General features: G+C 34.9%; 3 protein-coding genes across 9 annotated transcripts; 1 reads left to right on the top strand and 2 right to left on the bottom strand.

Moving 5' to 3' along the window:
- Positions 1–1,679: 1,679 nt before the first annotated feature.
- Positions 1,680–5,980, bottom strand: LOC107938169 (receptor protein kinase-like protein At4g34220). Of its 2 annotated transcripts, XM_041082490.1 has the most exons (3): positions 5,317–5,980; positions 3,370–5,094; positions 1,680–2,534 (listed from the first exon to the last, which is right to left on the bottom strand). In XM_041082490.1, the coding sequence occupies exons 2-3, from the start codon at positions 5,051–5,053 to the stop codon at positions 1,861–1,863; spliced, it is 2,358 nt and encodes a 785-aa protein (XP_040938424.1). In that variant the 5' UTR covers positions 5,054–5,094; positions 5,317–5,980; the 3' UTR covers positions 1,680–1,860. The 2 variants fall into 2 exon arrangements, with proteins under 2 accessions (XP_040938424.1, XP_040938425.1); XM_041082491.1 differs by having other exon boundaries at positions 3,370–5,953.
- A 3,627-nt stretch (positions 5,981–9,607) lies between these two features.
- On the bottom strand, positions 9,608–13,373 carry LOC107938208 (reticulon-like protein B11). 3 transcript variants are annotated; one of them, XM_016871318.2, is made up of 6 exons: positions 13,186–13,373; positions 12,739–12,919; positions 12,421–12,562; positions 12,259–12,328; positions 11,999–12,168; positions 9,608–10,097 (listed from the first exon to the last, which is right to left on the bottom strand). In XM_016871318.2, the coding sequence occupies exons 1-5, from the start codon at positions 13,244–13,246 to the stop codon at positions 11,999–12,001; spliced, it is 624 nt and encodes a 207-aa protein (XP_016726807.1). In that variant the 5' UTR covers positions 13,247–13,373; the 3' UTR covers positions 9,608–10,097. The 3 variants fall into 3 exon arrangements, with proteins under 3 accessions (XP_016726807.1, XP_016726783.1, XP_016726792.1); XM_016871294.2 differs by lacking the exon at positions 9,608–10,097 and adding an exon at positions 10,281–10,647; XM_016871303.2 differs by lacking the exon at positions 9,608–10,097 and adding an exon at positions 10,281–10,638.
- Positions 13,374–13,533: 160 nt separating this feature from the next.
- On the top strand, positions 13,534–19,053 carry LOC107938178 (protein unc-50 homolog). 4 transcript variants are annotated; one of them, XM_016871266.2, is made up of 10 exons: positions 13,534–13,845; positions 14,732–14,799; positions 15,309–15,370; positions 15,988–16,078; positions 16,512–16,607; positions 17,439–17,507; positions 17,704–17,762; positions 17,857–17,979; positions 18,115–18,186; positions 18,273–19,053. In XM_016871266.2, exons 1-10 carry the CDS (start codon positions 13,756–13,758, stop codon positions 18,335–18,337), a joined length of 795 nt encoding a protein of 264 aa, XP_016726755.2. In that variant the 5' UTR covers positions 13,534–13,755; the 3' UTR covers positions 18,338–19,053. The 4 variants fall into 4 exon arrangements, with proteins under 4 accessions (XP_016726755.2, XP_016726774.2, XP_016726767.2 ...); XM_016871273.2 differs by having other exon boundaries at positions 13,593–13,845; positions 15,345–15,370; XM_016871285.2 differs by lacking the exon at positions 16,512–16,607 and having other exon boundaries at positions 15,345–15,370.
- Positions 19,054–19,097: the final 44 nt, after the last annotated feature.

The following is a 19,097-nucleotide window of genomic DNA, read 5'->3' as shown; positions in this document are numbered from 1 at the left end:
GACCGTTCCCTAATTTGATTAAGGATGGTAAGTGACAAATGGGCCCAAAAGAATTAAAGTAAATGGATAAGTGGTAGTGTATTTATATCAGGACGATGTTGTTATTCAAACTAAAGTGATATTTTCATTGCTAAATTGAGAATTTCATAAATGTGTTATTGAATGGTATAATCAATAAACATTGAGTTAAATGGTAAATACGTATTAGTTTTGAATTGATGTCATTGAATTGTACGTGAATTAAATGGAAATTGCTAGTGATATGATTTAAATTATGAGCATGAGAAATTGCGAATTGAATGAAATGGAAATGAAGCATTAAATTGCATGAGTATGTATCGGGTCTCGCAGGCCCTAATTATTATGATTATAATATTTTGAGGATATATTGTGAAAAGTTATAGAAACATGTTAATTATTTTGAAAGTTTTTAATTTTGATGAAATTTTATAACTCGGTTAAATACGTTTACAAGTGTATGTGTTTTGGTAATGCCTCGTACCCTATTCCGGTGTTGGATACGGGTAAGGGGTGTTACATCGAGCATTAAGAGACCTTGGCAAATAGGACAATTGATCCTTAAGAGGCTTCGTCGAAAACGTCATTATGGCGAAAAGCCAACGTTGAAAGCGGTATTAGATCTTAAGAGGCTTCACCTGATGGAACACTAAAGCCTTAAAAGTCTTCACCCTCGTAAAGTCATGGTCAATGAGTACTTGATTTGATGAAAGGTTATCCACTAAATCCAAGTATTCAAATTTACTTTAAATTTTAAATATGTTTATTGCCTTTATTAGATCCAAGTATTTAAATCCACTAAATATACTCTATAAAAAAATTGCATAGAAATTTGAAAAAAAATTCGATAGTCAAATCCAAATTCGTTATCTATAAAAATAAAATAAATTTAAATATTTATAACTCAAATTTGCATCTATTATCCACAAAACTAAAATAATAAATATTAAAGAATTAATATTAACATAAAATAATAATTAAATAATTAAATATTATCTAAAAAATCGAATATCCATAAATATTCAAATTTGCATATCATTAACCTCCACACGAATTCTATGGATAATCATCATCCTTCAGTCGAGTTTTAAAATTGTATTTGTCACTTGCCAAATTATTACTCGCAATTATATAATTACTTTGGTGTTTCCCCAATAAAACAGTTAGTTTATTAAAATACATAGGTATAAAATTTTAATTAAATTTATACCATTTTTCACCGAATACAAATGTTATTACATCCTTCAATTTGTGTTTTTCTATTACTCTCACATGAGAAGGGATTGTATGAAACTGTAATTCCACGTCATTCTTATCTTTTTTCAATGGTAGAATGACAGATCATATTTTTATTACTGATTTTAAGCATTTTTAGTTGGATATGAATTTTTTCAAAAAAAAAACGCTGAAAATCAGAAGAAAAAATCTAATTTGTCTTTCACTCATCGGGAAGAGATAAGAGTGACATGTAATAACAATCTCATGCAATCCTTTCTTACTCTCAAACACATTTTTCCCCAACTTGAAAATGTTTTATATAACTTCAAAAAATTAATTTTGTTATATATGTTTGCTGAAATCAAGCAATCCATATTTGAATTCTCTACCTCAAACAAAACCGAACCCATTTAACATCATAAGAAATAACAAAACATATATAGTAGTAGTATGTGGTGGTTATGCATTAGATTAATGGGTTAAACAAGTACATTTGTTCTTGCATTGACTACTATCAACATTCAACAAAATATCTATCTGGTCTCCTTATGCCCAAAGCATTTTAAGTCAACAAAAGGGTTTAATAAAGAGTCGAAAGCAGCCTGAAGCTGTTGCACCATTTTATCACCACCAAGTGATTTTCTCTAGGATTTGAACTGCTTCCTTCATGGACGGTCTCTTTTGTGGCACAACTGATACGCAACTAAACCCTAACCTGAAAAATGTTAGAATGGCTTCTTCCTTGCCTTCCATGTCACCTTTTATCGCCATGTCACCCAAACGAACCGCCCGGTTCTTTTCTTCCTCGATTGAAGCAGCTGCCACCGCCCATTGCTCCAGCTCTCCCGTCGACAACACCCTCCCACTGAGGAGCTCAAGCAAAATCATGCCAAATGAGTAGACATCCCATTTGGGATTTGGTTTGTGGTTCTTCAATGATTCTAGTGCTTGATAGGGCGTGGAACAAGTGGCAGCCGCATGGGGGCTAGGATTGGTTGGGGTTGTGGGGTGGTCAGATGGAGCATCACGAGAAGCTGTGGACCGTTGGCTGCTTAAAAACCTGATTGATGAAGAATTGTTTGGTTTGTAGGTAGCGCCGTTGCGAGAGAGAAGGCGGTCTAGACCCAGATCACTTATTATGGGCTCCATATTGGAATCCAAAAGGATGTTGGTTGGTTTGATATTGCCATGAACTTGTTTCTTTTCATGAATGTAGGCCAGTCCCCGAGCCACTCCTCTTGCTATTTTAAGACGGGCTTCAAGAGGTAAATGCCAAACTGATGATGAGCCTGATCTTCCTGTTTTTGAGTTCAAAACATCATATCATATGCAAGTAAATATAATTGATAACAGGTCCATATATTTTCATGGTTAGAATTCAGTATATGTGTAAAACAATATTGAAATAGGATATTTTAGAAAGCTTAAGAATTAAAAGAACAGAGGAAGAGTGGAGAATGGGGTCAATTCAAGGTGGTGGGGGGGGGGACCAAATTCTGTCTTAAGTTATGTTTGATTGTTCTCTTCACTTAGAAAATACCCAAAAAGGTATTTTCATCTTTAACCAGAAACAGTTAGTAAGTTCCACAAAAAGAAAGGAAAAAGACAGAGCAAATCGTTCCTAGTTTGAAACAAACTTAAACCACACAAATCCCACATTCCCAGTGAAGTTTGATTATTTTTTCTTATAAAAATGTTGAAAAAAAATTATACATTTTGGAAAAATAAGTATTATATATGTTTTCGTTATTAAAAACGAATTTTTATTTATATTGAGAAACATTTTGTAAGCTTGGGTCACTCTTCTACTGCTATCATCCAATCAAAAGCAACAAAGTTGTCAAACTAATTGAAAGAAGAGTGAATGAGACGTCCTATGCATATTATTGCGGGTCCTATACCGTTGGATAAGCCGCACGTATTCCGCACAACTGAAATCTAACGGCTTAAAATGCACAAGCGCATTTTAGCAGAAAGAGTATAAAAATTGCCTATCGTGTACGTGAACGCATGCTTAGAAAGATGAAGACGGAGAGAGAATGTATGAACAGGCAGGTGCAATGCAGCGCATTTTAGTGAATAGAAATAGGTTACTGCTAACGTGCATATGATGAGAAAGGGAATGGAACTTACTGTAAGCGGTAGTGGTGCAGGCGAGGCTGCCATTGGAGACGTAGTCATAGATAACAAGCTTCTCAGTATCTCCCCAGTAAAACCCTCGAATCTTTACCAAGTTTGGGTGCCTCAATTTGGCTATCATCCTAACACGGCTTTCAAAATCCTTCAACCTCTCCACTGAACTCTCCCCTATCCTTCTTACTGCGAATGCAGTCCCATTCTCCAGCACTGCCTTGTAAACAATGCTCCACCCACTCGTCCCCAATATATAAGCCGATGCCTTCAACAATGTCTCTAACTCCAGCTCTGTTTCCCCATCCACTGTCACCAGCTTCCCTGGTCTTTGGTTCACGTTTATGACTTGGTTTTTCTCTTCCAGGTCACTATCCGAACTGTTAGTCTCCGATGCCTCTATCAGTTTTAACTTCATGCATGAACATGAACATGAACATGATGGTGATGATGATGATGATGATGGTGGTGATGGTGGCATTTTTGTTCTTAATTCCACATTTGTTTTCGAGACAATGACTTTCGGTTGTTTTAAGACGTTGCAGCTTGTTGCTGCGGTGCTTGGATCGTCGAGATGATCTTTTCGCTTCTTGAGTTGATAAACGTAAAGAATGATCATGCCGAGAATGGATATACCAGCTAAGTCTGCAACAGCTATGGCTGCTATGGTGCCTGGTTTTAGACTGCCTCGTGCTTGGTTTTGAATGTTGTTCGGTGATGAGCTTGTTACTGGGGTTGAGACTACTGTATTTGGTATCACTGCAATTGCTGGTGATATGGATTGGGACATATTTGGAGGAGTAGAAAGTGTTGAAGGAACTGCGCAAAGGGTTTTCAATGGCTTCCCACATAGATCAATATTACCTGAAAAGAACTCCATTTTCTGATTAAGCAAAGCTACAGACTCTGGAATTGCCCCACTTAAATTATTGAATGAAAGATCAATGGTGGCATTCTGAGGAAGTTTCTTTGCAAACTCTGGTGATATTGACCCTGAAATCTTGTTGTAAGACAAGTTCAAATAATTTAAATGAACACCACCAAGATCCAAAGGGAGAGACCCGTTAAGAAGATTCGATGACAGATCCAGAACCTCAACTGAATCGAAACCGCTAGGTATATTACCTGACAAATAGTTGCCCTTTAAAGACACAACACTTAAGTTCTGCAAAGCTGTCAAATTTTCAGGTACCTTCCCAGCCAAGGCATTATGAGAGAGATTCAAAAGCTGAAGACTAGCCAGGGCACCAATAGTTTCAGGCAACGAACCAGAGATGAGATTACCGGACAAAGAGAGTACCTGAAGCTCAGTTGAGTTAAAGATGGAGCTTGGCAAAATTCCATTAAAATTGTTGCTTGATAGATCCAAGTGGCGAAGGTGTTGAATATGGCCAAGGTCTTCCGATATTGAACCAAGAAGATGGCTGTTAGGGAGAACCAAGCTGGTCACCCTTAACCTATCTGGTGTTCCTGGAAGCCCAATTTCAGTGCAGGTTACTCCTGTCCATGCGCATGGCGTTTTATCATCACGGTTCCAGCTTTGCAAGACTGACAATGGGTCACTGAGGATGGCATGTTTGAAAGAAAGCAAGAGGACCCCATCAGTGTTGAGAGCTAGTGTAGGAACCATAAGGAAAACGAGGAGCAGAAAGCTGAAGCAGTGGGAATTGCTCCTCTTGAAGCCCATGGATTCTTCTTGTAAATCTTGAGCTGATTTTGAGTCTCAGGCTACACATTCATTGAAGCAAAAGTATTTAGAACCGAAGGTGGATCTGCTAATAAAAGATAAGAAATGGGTAGAGAACAAAAGTATGGCACTGATTTGAAGGAAACCAAACACAACACAAGCAGACTTGATAATAATTCAGCAGTAAATTAAAGGAAAAGCTGTTATTTATTTCAGAGAGCAATGCAGAGGTTCACAGAGAAAAGAAAGAGGCTGTTTCTTACCAGAAGTGAAGTTGATATAATGATGAAGGGAGCTTAGCTTATCAAGGTATAAGATGAGAAAAAAAGACTGACGTTGTACTATCTCAACTTTAAGTAAACAGAGCTGTTTGCAGTGTATAATTAGGGGAGGAAAACAAGATAGAAGCAGAGTCAGAGACAGAGGAATCGCCTATCTGGCGTATTGAGTTTAAGGTCCATAAGTTTGCAGTGTATTGATTTTATTCACATTGGTCCCTCTCTCTCTCTCTCTTTGTCAGAATAGCATGCTGAGGCTGCCCCACTCACCATTTTCGTTTTTCTTAGGCTCTTAAAAAGTCTGTTTCTGTTTCCTGTGTTTCCCCGGTGAAGAAGATTGGGAGATTGTATTCAGTTCAACAACACATTCCCAATTTTACTTAAGTTAAACACCTAGCTTAGGATGCTTGCAAAAGTATACTATTCTAACAGTTGTAAAATCTACAAAGGAGAAAAAGAGGGAAACAGAATACAGGGGATAAGGGTAAAGAGGTAAGGGAAGGTAAAATACTTGGGAACTAAAGTGCAAAAAGAGGGAAAGGGAAAGATCAAAATTCGACCCTTACTAGTGTCTTGTCTCCAGATGGAAGCTGCCATTTGTCAAAAAGCAAAAAAAAAAAAAAAAGGCTATCCCACATCTGTCACGGACGAGACAAGACATTGAATCAAAGAAAAAAGCTTTAAGAAATCAAAGGGTAGCAAGTATGGGTCTGGTGTGCCGAACAACTCTTAACCGTAATGCTCTATTTTCAATCAGCCTACAACTAATCTTTATTCACAGTAGAAATTTTGTAACATCCTGAGCCTATCAACTCACTCTGCCATCTTCCTTCCGTAAGCTTCTTTTACAAATAAAACATTATTTTTAAACTTAAGAAAATTAGGTCCGGTAAATCTGTCACATGGGATGGGTTCAATCAAAGTGCGACATGTGATAATCATTTTAATTTTTCAAAAAATAAAAATTCTAGCCTTGTGATATTAGATAATGGCTTTTAACTTGCTTTCTTACAACTCAGGACGGAGGAAAATTATTTTATTGATTATTTTTATTGTATTATTCATGGTTCCCTTTAATTAAAAAAATATTTATTCTTTTCACATCACATATATATATTTAGATTAAACTTACAAATCAAAGATAATTTATTTTTTTAATTAAGCTAAGCTATAAATGATATGATAAAAGAAATTTATAAAATAATTTCTCATCGTTACATATAAAAGCAAAATCTCAACCGTTGGATACTAATTTTTCCCAATCACATCACGTTACATACAAATATCAACGGTAAAGATTTCTTATTACTACTTGATTCACAGTGAATCATTGAAGGGTTTTTTTCTTCTCCTTATTTTCCTTTCATTATTCTTTATTCTAAAAATGAAAATCTTTGAAAAGATTACATCATAAAATTGTATATTGAAAAGAAGTCAGATCTCCAAGCTTTTTCTTCCTTTTTTTTCTTTTTCTCTTTTCAGGAAATATTATCACTTATTTCTTTTTATATATCTCAAATTTACATACGAATTTTGATTTGATTTGATATAATTTTACATATAAAATTTTATTTGTGATTTAAGTATATATATAAAATTTTAATTTTAATGTAATTATACACATATAAAATAATATCACATATTAAATTAAAATTAATTTATAATTCTTTATTTTTTTCTCAAAAATTATCACTTATTCTAAGTAGGTTCAACCCATCGTATAATATGTCTGGTTCTTATTTTTATTGTAATTATTTAAAAATTTATCATATCTTGTAATCATATTGAACTATTATCTAATGTAATGGGTTCGTATTTTTAAATTACCTAAAAAATAATTTAGATTTTTAAATATTTTTAAATTAAATAGACATATTTTTAGGAAATTCGTAATGAGAAAAAACAAAAACAATATCCCCCATTTATTTGATTAGAAATTCGAATCTCTCAATGTACTTTTGATCACAGGGGAAGCTGGTGTTTTGGAATTTGTCTTGTTAGCTAAGCAATCAACTTGTAGCATTGGTAGGGGCTAAGCAAAATAGCAAAGGTAGCTGGAGGTCTAAAATTTCATGTGATATGAGCAAAGAAACTCATCAAATCCGTGGGATGCTCATGTCATTGGGGGTGGCAGTACATCATCCCACAACAGTGGATGGGGGTGGCAATCACATTTTAATAAGCACGGGAAATTATCCCAATGTGTTACTTGGGGGCATGTTTGTGAATGCAAACTTAAGGAGATACTATCAGTACAGCATGTAGTGTGAAAGCATAGTCCAACTTAGTTAACCCACCTGTTTGTCTGTCTGTCTGGCGCTCCTTTTTATAAAATTTGTTTTTTCACTTTGTCAAAGAGATTACAGGGAATGCCCCGACAGAGTGTACGTTAAAAAACCTGAAACTCTTGTTTCTTTTGCCATCTTTTTCTTTCTTTTGTCGCTCTCTCATTTCACATGCTACACCATCTTGCCTTTTATGATTTATTGCATTAATAATATTTGATACTCTCTTTCTAATGAGTAAGACCACCACAAGGCTGTGGTGAATGTTTGATTGAGTTTCGGAGACTTAAACCTATTATCACTTTGTTGGGTTTGGACGGCCGACTAGGGTTCAATACCCCAACCACATATAACATAAAGCTCCGTCTAATTGCAAAGATGACGAGCCCTCAATTTGAGACACTTTATTTTATTCTATAATATTCACTTCTAATTATTGTTTTTTATTCATTTCCACAATTTCATACTTTTAAGTAAATCAGCCTTTAAATTCTACATTTACTTGGCTTAAATTGGTTTTTTGTCTTATATTGTTCGTCCTTTTATTTCATAATTTATTTGTTTTCTACGTTAGATTATAATTTATATGATAGTTCATGAAAAATATTGTTTTGCCTTTTTTTTCTTTCGGTACTTAATTGAGTTAGTATTATAAGTTAAACATATATCAATTTAGTTGAAAAAATAAATCAAATTTATATAATAAAAGTAATATATTAGTAGAATTATTTAAGTAATTTATTTTTCAAAAATAAAATAAAAAATCACGCACTTTAAAGATATGAGCTTAATTGTCAATACAATCAAAATCTTATTAATTAAAGGACGAATATTTAATGCACTTTTAGTGTGCACCATGAATAAACAACAACACGGCATCTCACGAAGAATTTATATAAACATAAATTCAAAACTCAAAACTCAATATAAACTATGTTGATGTGGGCCATGACATCATGAATGACTCTGTTAACAACCATGTCAACCAAGTAACAATCAATTATGGAAATTGTTGGTGAATTAACTTAATTAATAAAAAATCTAATTTTTAAAGACTCAAATAGTGTGTTGTTTTCGGGAAAAAATTAAAATATTTTTAAAAGAAATCCTCCCAACACTAGAACCTTTATTTTAATTTCAGTTATTTTTACCTTTATAATCAATCTCGAAGGATTTTCTGTTGTTGTTGTGAATGCTTATCAAGGTTTGCAGATTTCAATAAAAGTTGTGCATCATTTTCTGTTCATTTCCATTAAGAAAATTTCGTTCCCTTTCTATCTTCTTTTATCTTGCATTCAATTATGTCGTTCAGAATAGTTACATGAAGCTAATTTGTTTATAGTGGTTAGAGATTTAATTGGTTAAAAAAATAGTGTAAATTCTGTTTTAGATTAATAATTGAATTAATTATTTTATTCATAATTATTATTAATTTGAGTGAGGATGGGTTAATAATTATTATTAAAAAGATACAGGAGTTGATCTTAATGATAAAATCATGTAGTTATCTAATTCAGTTAAGCTACATATTAACTACTAAAGTTAGATTATAACTAATAAGATATACACCACCTCAGAAGGTATAATTAAGAATTTGTAAGCTTTATACTAATTTAGATAATTTGTATCTTGAAATAATCTTAATTTTTTTTAAAATTAAATCGATAGTTGAACCAATCAAGGTCATTGGTTTGTCGGTTTGATTGATCTAACTTGTCCAATAACAAATTATTAAAAAATTCAAAAAAAAAATCAATTCAACCACCAAGTCTAAATAGTTCAAAGTTAATCTCGAGATTGATACCTCTATCAATTCCCAATTCAACCAATCCAATCTGATTCAAACAACACTGGATACTATGAGTTATTACACCTAGATTAGGAATCATTTGGCTTAAATTATTAAAGGGCATAGGTTATTAATTGGGAGAATGTAATATATGGAGGTACGGTGGGATTTGCATGGTACCTGAGAATTAGAAGGGATAAAGTGGAAGAAAATGTTATCCATGAGTAGATAAGTTTGTGGATATTTAAGAGCAAGTAGGCATCTGGAATGGTCTATGGCTTACATGAAATACTGCTTGTGTTGTGTAGTGCATCTGGATTCAATGAAATATGACACTCTTACAGGGAGTGATGCCAAATCCAATCAGAAGGTGGATAATTGCTAAAGGCAATGATTCGCTCATGTTAAAATGCAAGCCTAGTTTGGCATTCTTTCAATAAGAACCCAAACATTCACATCTGCCCCAAAACGAAGGGGTTCTTGTGCTACTGATTTTATATTACTTTCATTGACCAAAAGGTGCGAAAACATGACAATATTAAGCTAAACTGCTTTCATAGTGATGGAAGCCGCTGCTGAATTTGGAGTCTGGACAAATTTGTTTGGAACGCACCGGCAATGACAAACCTCAACATTCACTGCTCTTTTTTCTTTCTTTGGCCAATAAGATTCACCGTTCACTGCAACTCATTCTTCAAGACATACATTGGATTAAACCGTAAACCAGGATTAAAGTAATATATGATAAACGATTAGAATTGCAGTGCTTAGTAAAAATCTAGCTTTAAATAGCCATTCCCCCCCCCCCATCATATGTCTCAAATTCCTATATATATCTGCATACATCCGTGCATACATAAAGACAACAACCACCATAAGAAAAATGTATAAGCTTGGATTTCATTGCCACAAACAAGCTTCCTCCGCCCCTGGAGGATATCTTTCCCCAATCCACAAATGAATATGAAAAAAACAAAAAAATATAACCACAAACGTATAAACTGCAGGTCAAGACTTAAAAATCAAGAATATAAGGTTCCCATAAGTGGGTAAAAGAAAGAAAAAAAAAGAAAAGTTGAATCTTCTCCCAACAATATAAGTTATCAAGGTTAGTCCAGCAGCTCCTAAAGAAACTCAACTAGTATAAGGAATATCGATGGCATCGAGCAAAAAGAAATCAAATGCTTCACATCTTCAAAACCCAATTCTATGCCTCTTGTCTCACTAAACCACCTGAATTCCCTGCATAAAGTAAGTGAGAGAGAGAGGGAAAGAGAGGGAGAGATTGATAAACAAAGAGAGATGCAAGTGGAGCCAACAAGTGAGTTCAAACAAGACAATTGGCTTTGACGATTAATCGATCTAGACATCACACCCCTCTAGATGAATTGTTGCTAATTATTCAATTTGAGACAATGAGAATACGGGATTCTCACTTGGTACCCGGATTACAAAAGCAACATATGTTGGATGGAAAAGACCATTCAGAACTTATCATTTACGAGTTATATGTTATTTGTTGCATTAATTTTGTAGGACTACAAAAGCAACATATGTTGGATGGAAACGACCATTCAAAACTTATCATTTATGAGTTACATGTTATTCGTCGCATTAATTTTGTAACCTCAACTCATGTGGCCTTCAAACAGGACCTGTAAGAGGCATCTAATCTACATTTTTATATTATTAAGTCATATTTTCAAGAAACCTCTCTTGAATAGGTTTTCCAAATGGGTAAACTGACATCTAGGCTATAGGTTTGCTCAAGGTGACATTAAAGTTTTATCATATAGGGATCACATCCCGAATAACATCAATAACAAGGAAAATTTAGAAGACAAGAGTAATAGATTTGACACCTAAGAACTTCTAGTTTGAGAAAGACATATGTCTTGTGATATTTGGATAATGACCTATTATCCAAAGCCTAAGTTTATTCCTTGCTCATACTTTATTCCCTAAATCCAAAACATTCAATTAGGCATTAGAGACTGTTTTATACATTAGCAGATCTCATTTAGTAAGGTGTAAAAAGGAATTCATTTACTTGTTAGAGCAAAATCCAATTGGAGAGACAAATGCCGAACTAGTAAAATAAATGCATTTTAAAAATAGGGCTTCACAGAAAAAAAGCAGAATTGAAATCACATGTAGAGAATTGTTGATATTAAGATCATGCACCAAAAAGGGTGAACTCCAGGCATATCATGAGCAATCACAATTAACAGAGCAATAGTTATAGTCTTAAATCTAACAGAACAACATCTTCCCAAAAGAAATGAATTTAGACAGTAAGCCATGCTTGAGGGATGAAATGTTGGGCTCTTAAATCCTTAATATTTTAATTCTATGATTTAGCATTACATAACTTTTCCAGGGCAGGTACATTGGTCACAATCACAAGATGTGCATTTACTGGAATTATACTTGCAATGTGGTATGAGCAAATCGGTGTCACTTTCAACAGAGTATAATAAAACAGTTGCATAATCTAAATTAATGCAATAGAAACAACGTAAAAGGAGCTAGGTTCTTAGTTATTTCGACTAGAGTCAAGCAAGCATAGGCAGAGAGAATATACCAAACTTACCTACTGCATCTTCTTTTCCTTGTTTGAGGGCAATGGAAGCTTACTTAAGACCGTTTCATCAAGTTTCCTGCACTGCTCTTGAAAGACTCCGTGCGCTACAGAAAGCTTCTCATCAATGTGAGGCTGGTACTTTTCATATACCAAAGGGACTGATAAAATAAGAATAACTCCTGTGGAACACATCCAAACAAATAAACATAAATGAATAAAGTCAATGGAATCATCACAGTTATAGGACTGAACAGGGTCACATAACTTACCAATATAGACCAGAGTGAGGAAGTTGAAGAGACTACCAATGAATGATACAAACCACAAGCTAAGGGCAACCTGATCAACAGACATATTAAAAACTTTGCAAGTCAAGGGCATTTTAAGGTTTTATATCAATTAAATGATACTATATAAAGGAAAAGCTTAACCTTAAGAAAAACTTTCAAATTTCTGCCGATGGTAATGTCATGTGCAATTGACAATACACAATTAAGCCATATTTGTAACTCATCCGCAACAATCCCGATCGTTCTCTCAGAAATTTCCATATTAGGAATTGGCGGCAAAGGTCTGCATATGAAAGCAGAATCATTTCTATTTTCTTCTAAGAAATCATCATGCATTGTTCTCATAAAAAAAGAAGGAAACAACTGTCTTTTTTCTGGGTACGAGTATTTTCCATCAAAGCATGCAATAGGATAAGCAGTTAGTAAAGGAGAGATTAAAGAGTTTAGCAATGGAAAAACCTGTTGAGAAGTGAAGCAGATTTGGCCCACAAGAAGAGAATAACAATAAGAAGCAACAACACGTTGGCCACGAAAGTTAAGAAATTATAACCGGCTACTTCGAATAAGTACCACATCGTCGTTGCCGAGACTAGCATCACAGCTCCGCCACGCCATTTTCTCCACAATAGCACATCAGAAACTACCGGAAATACATGAACAAGATTAAACCCAGACCTCAAAAATAAAAAAAATAAAACAATTAACAATCCCAAAATAAATCAGAATCATGTAAACCAGATGACATGTTGCTGAATAATATAATTAGCCTACGGAATATTAGTTCGTATTCGGAAAAGAAAAAATCCTCGAGAACACCCAATTATAGAAATGATCGTGGAAGCGAAACAGATCTATTGAGAAATGAAATGAAGAGGCTGCTGGAAATATATAGAAAGAGAAGGAAACCTGAGCCGCCACCAAGCGCTTTATGAACTGATGTACCAAGTGCAAGGCTGGAATCTCCCATGGGACGGGCGATTGCTGAATTTCGTTTCTTCTGCAATTTGATATCAGGGAGAAAGGAGAAAAAAGGGAGAAGGAGAGGGAGAAACAAAAACGAAGGAAGGGAGAAAGTGTACAGTCCGAAGAACAGCCAGAACAGGTCGGATCATGTCCTCATTAAAATGGCCTCTCCCTTAAGATGGGCTCATCGGGCCGGTTGATTATTGAGCTATCTCTAGCCTGATTATGTAATGTAACTCTGGTCAAATCTTGGTTTTGGTTCTGTCAGGTCAGCCCAATTTTGTAGCCCATCTATGAGAAAGAGTTTAAATGAATCGGCATTTGAGGAAGGCAGGTGCCTAGTCAGAGTGAGAGCGAGCCTGGGACGGAGAGAAAAACAGAGTCGTCGTCGTTTTTACGCTTCCATCCGTAGACACAAACCAAGAGGTGTAAAAAGAAAACAAGGAAGAGATCCCTACAGATCTCGGATCAAACAACCAAATCGAACTAACTCAAAGTCAGAGAAAAGGGAAGATGTTACCAACGGTGAGCAAAACGCGTTCCACGCCCTCCACATCTCGACCTAACTCCATGTTCCCTCAGTACCTACGTCGAATTGTCAAGGTCCATTCTCTTTCCCTCTCTCTGGATCTGATCTTCCATTTCATCTAATTTCTATCCCAGAGTTCGAATCTTGTTGCAATTAGGAATAAGACTTGTCGGTGTTGCTTCCTTTGTCCTTTTTTTTTCCTCACTTCACGTTGCATCTTTGCTCAAGTTCTTGATTGAATGAAATTTACAGATTTTACATTCTAATTTTTATTTATTATTGTAATTAATTCCAATCTTAGGACTTAGTGGCGGGTAATATCTGGCGTTAGAAAGTAGATTAAAAAGGTTGGGATGTAATAGAAGAGAAGTCATTAGTGTGAAATCCAATCTAGAAGTAAATTCTAATTTCAATGTGGGAGAAGTAGTGATGAGAGAGTAAGGTGATTTTGGCGTAATAAGACTTTGGATCCTTATGTGATTCACGAATTTCTTCCTGGAAATATGCCAAGGTAACAATAACCTGGACCATTTTAAATTGAATCCCTACCAATCAGGGTTAATCTTATAATAAAATTAGTAATTTGACTTTGATGTATGTCTTTGCTGATTTGAGCAATATTGCATTGTTTTGCTAAGTTTTGAATGGTTTAATCCTCCCTAGTAATTTTGTGTCTAATGTATTTTCTTACTTGTCTTTTTCTTATATGTTTGTTATTTATTTAACTTAGATTTGGATGTAGGCCTCTGTTATAGCTGCGTGTGGGAATTTTCTCTTTTTATATTTGAAGTGTTATGCTCAAATGTATCACTCATAGATGTTGAATTGCAATTGAACAATATATGCAATTAACTTGTAGAATGAATGGTGCTATTACTGTTACATTTCCTTATTATCATCATTGCTGTATATGGCTGCTTCATCTCATGGTGCTCCTCTTTCCTTTGTTGGTTTGTGTAGTGGCAACAAATGGATATTGAATATACTTTCTGGCAAATGCTTCACCTATGTACTGCACCAAAGGTTGTGTAAGTATCGACCCCTTACCATCATTCTACTTGATTTCTATCATCCCATATTATCATCAACTAGTTACTGAGTCCTAAATCCATATAATTCCAGGAGTAGATGAAATGTACCTATGTTGCTGACCCTCCATTTTCTGCTGACTGATTTTAAATTCTCATTGTCTCCATTAGATACGTTTTCGGAGTCTTGAAATGAAATTTGAGCTAGTAATCTACTCTATCATAGAAGACTTTTTGAGTGTTTACCATCAATTAGTTTTTGGTCCAGAAATTAGTATTATTGAATGTTGATTATGTTTTTGGTCTGGGTAGAGGTCACAGGATTTTGACAGAAGGCTGCCTGTTGTATCCGGTATGGGGAACTTGTTATTGCTTGTCTGTGCCTATTGAGGGTTGTTTTTTTTTTTTTTTTGTTTTCTGGGAGGGGGGACTTTTATTGGGGAATGATGGGTTATTTGCAGGAAGGAAAGTCTTTTGAGTGTTGAAATATGCTTTTCTAATTATTTTAGTTCTATTGTGCATATGAATTACCATGGCGGATGCAGCTATCAGCACACAAAATATCACAAACGTAAGTTCGTTTCTGTTTAATTTACTTTTCTTAAAAATATGTTTATGTTAGCTACTTAAGTTCTAGCTACAATGTTTTTAATCACGGCATGCTACTTTTGTTCCTAGATATAAGTGACTGCAAATTAGTTGTGTTTCAAGTGACTTGCACACTATCCCGCTGTTAACGCTTATGCTATTGATAATTACCTCTCAATTGTGTAAATCATTTTCTACATTGTACTTTTTATGATAAGTGCCATCATCCTTTGGCCTATACGGTTGTATGTGCTACAATAAATTGCATTCTACATATTCAAGTGGGTTGTACTCTATCAAGTGGTTTACTAAGTGGAATTAGGATATGCTTTCAGCCCTTAGGTGACTTTTCTGTGCCTTTTCATCTCCCCACCCCATATAAAAGAAACTAGCAACATATTGGAAGCACACACAAGCCACTAAGAGTTATAGTACTAGATAATTCATTTAGCTTTAGAATTAATGGGTAAAACTAGTTTTCTCTGTTTTCCTTTTGGTTTTTAAGTTTCATGTTTCACTAGCTCGCTAAATGTCTGATGTAATTAAGTTCTTTCAACATCTAATGAAATATAAAATTTGTTTATTTGTTTTTTGGTTCAGAAACCAAGAACCAGTGGGCACGTGACGACCCTGCTTTTGTTGTAATCTGTAGCCTTCTTTTGGCAGTTGCAACAATAGCTTATTGTGCTGCGTAAGTTCCTTTTTTCCTTTTCAAACACGGCTGCATATAAAGAAAATAGATTACTAAGCAGTGAGACTTTAAAAGTGGTCCTTGCCTTTAGATTGGTGGGGGCATTCGCTGGATTTGAATTGGCCTTAGATTCAAATTTTACTGATCTCAGATTGGCATGCTTATGGTGTTTATAGTTTATGTGTTATCTTTGTTGCACTAGTAAGTCTTAGGTTTTTTCTAGTCATAAGCATCATGATTAGGGCTGCATCATGAGAGTGCTAAGTTTTCCAAGTATGTTAAGATCATGGCCCCAGTGATGTTCTAACATTTTTGGATTCTTTTATAAGAATGTTAATGTTCTCTTACTTATACTTTTGCCTTTTCCTCTGAGCTGCTTGATATTTTGCTGACCCAGCCATTGTAATATTTTGTTGTCTTCTATCTAATGCAGGTATGATCACAGTACTGCACATGCTGTTTTTGTAGTTATTTCAGTATTGCTTTTCCATTTTTTACTTACTGGAGTATTTCTGGCTACATGTTGTTGGTAAGAGTTTAGTATCTGAACTGGAGTTAGTATCTCTTAAAAACTGTATCTTACTGTTAGCTCAGGATTGATGTGTAGCATATATGCTGATAGTATATATAAATTGAGAAGCTGTGTAAGTTAGCTAATGCCTCTCATTCTTTTTGAAAACTCGACCTAAATAGACATATATCTGTTCTGTGTGTTTTGATTCTTTTAAGTAGGTCTGAGGCTGGAGAAGAATGCTATAATTGTCTCACTGTATTTATAATAGGGTATAGTTACGGTTGTCCAATAGGCTGTAGCGGTTTGTTGTCTAGAAGACATTATTCTTACCAAAGGATGGAGATCAAGCTTGCCATTACATTTTACTCGGAATTACTCTGACTGCTTGAGATAATCCTAATGAATTGGTGGCTGAAATTCTAAATTGATTTATCTTGATATGGTGGCTATAGTCTTTATATTTTAAGCTTGTTGCATAACATTATTCCAATCAGAAATCTTTTTAAGAACTCCAATGCAACAGTAAGAATGTATATGAGATGCTGAAGCTTCTGGTACAAATGTAAAGATGCAAAAATAGCAAAACTTTAGGCACCTGTTCTAACTAAGCAGATACAAGGTTCCCTAACACTACCATCTTTGTGCAAATAAATATTTATGCTATAGTAGTTGAACATCCTGAACTGGTTGAAAGAACTGGAGTACTGTGCTGAGTTGTTTCTATAGCTTTATTATTAACTTGAACAAGATAAAAGCTGCAGGTGTAACTTTTAGTGTATTCACAGTAGTATAGCAGGCACAAGTGCACTTTCTTTATGCTGAATTGCATTCCCTGACTCCATGCAGGTTCTTGACAAATGCTTACCTTCGGGAAGAGGCTCCAAATAGTCATGTTGTTGAACAACGGGTTGAATGGCAAGTCCGAAGACTTCTTTCTATCTTTCAAGAAATTTAATCTCTCTGTGTGAGCTGTTTGTACTGGCTTAATTGTTAATTGACAGATCTGGATCATCAATGCTTTATGTTTTCAGCCAGCTGCATAGTAGCTTATGAATATTAGCATGTAAAATAGTTGTGTGGTGCTGACTGTGGTTTTCCTTTGTTTTCGAAGGCTGTATGCATTTGATGTGCACTGCAATTCTTTCTTCCCGATGTTTGTAATGCTTTACGGTAATTTTATGGTTAATGCCTGTTTGACCCTTCGTTTATAATTTCAGTAATAGAAAGGGATCTAGACGTGACTAACATTATTGTTTTTTGGCAGTAATACATTATTTTGTGTCACCGCTTCTGGTAGCCCATGGTTTTATACCTGAACTTCTGTCCAATCTGCTGTTCATGGTGGCAGCTTCTTACTATCACTACCTTAACTTTTTAGGTTATGACGGTAAGCTTATTTGCTTGCTCTTTTTCATTTATGTGTCTGGTGACTGGCCTATCATTATATTTTGGGGGGTATGTAACTTCTCGAAGATGTGGCTAACTGTTACCTTTGCTAACTGACATATCAATTATGCTGCAGTACTTCCCTTTTTGGAGAGAACAACCTTTTTCCTCTACCCAATTGGTGTCATAATTGTTCTATCCCCTATCTGTAAGTTTTCGGACTTTACATCTAGTTTTGTTTTTGCATGGGAATCATAGCTAAGGTGAAACTAAACTTCGTCCTTTGATGTGCAGTGATTTTAAGTGGCTTCAATCCTTCAAGATATTTTATGAATATGTATTTTAGCCAAAGGATATGATGCGCAGATTGTGAGATTAGTGACTGCTTTGGAGGCTGCATCAATGTTAGAATGCTTGATGATTTGCATACATGTAAAAAAAGAAGAAGAAATGCAGCAAAAAATGAGAAAGAGGAAGAAAAAAAGGTAACCTCGACCTTCTTCATGGTGTTTTTTTCTTACCATCAGGAACAGAAATCAGAACCGAACGAAGTTAGGTTAGAAAAAGGATTTTTTCAATGTTCAAGATTGATTGATCAAATGGAGCTATTTGAAATGTAATGATTTTGACCCCGTGTTTCTTATTAATATATATTTGTGTTCTATTTGAAAAAAAAATCCTAGCATATGGATTCTGCATTTTTGCAGTATTTATAATGCCTGTGGGATGTGCATAGGATTATAAGTTTGCCATTTGCTTCATTGTGCCAATTATTGACGAGCTCCTTTAAAATATTGCCTGCTTGTGGAAGTGAGTTCGATGTATCTTTCTGTCAGCTTAGGATGTAACCAATTTCAGGCCAAGTTTTCCGTCATTGGTGATGCGCTGTATATGTGCAAATGGTTTGTGTATTAGTTTAGCAGAGAATAGGGATTTTTTATTTTACTTCTCATATCCGTTTTTACTGTTCATGGTCGGGGTATGTGACTGAAGGAATAGGGACTTTAATAAAATATTTGTAATTGCAAGTTGGCTCTTGTTAGATTTGAAAAGAAAAATGAATTCAGTTCGATCATTATCGAGATGATGGTTCCAATAATTGAGCTCAAGCTTGAACTA

The sequence above is a fragment of the Gossypium hirsutum genome, chromosome A12 (genome assembly GCF_007990345.1).
Source record: "Gossypium hirsutum isolate 1008001.06 chromosome A12, Gossypium_hirsutum_v2.1, whole genome shotgun sequence".
NCBI lineage: Eukaryota > Viridiplantae > Streptophyta > Magnoliopsida > Malvales > Malvaceae > Gossypium > Gossypium hirsutum.
The sequence above is the reverse complement of the archived record's forward strand: the minus strand, read 5'-3'. Positions and strand labels throughout refer to the sequence as shown.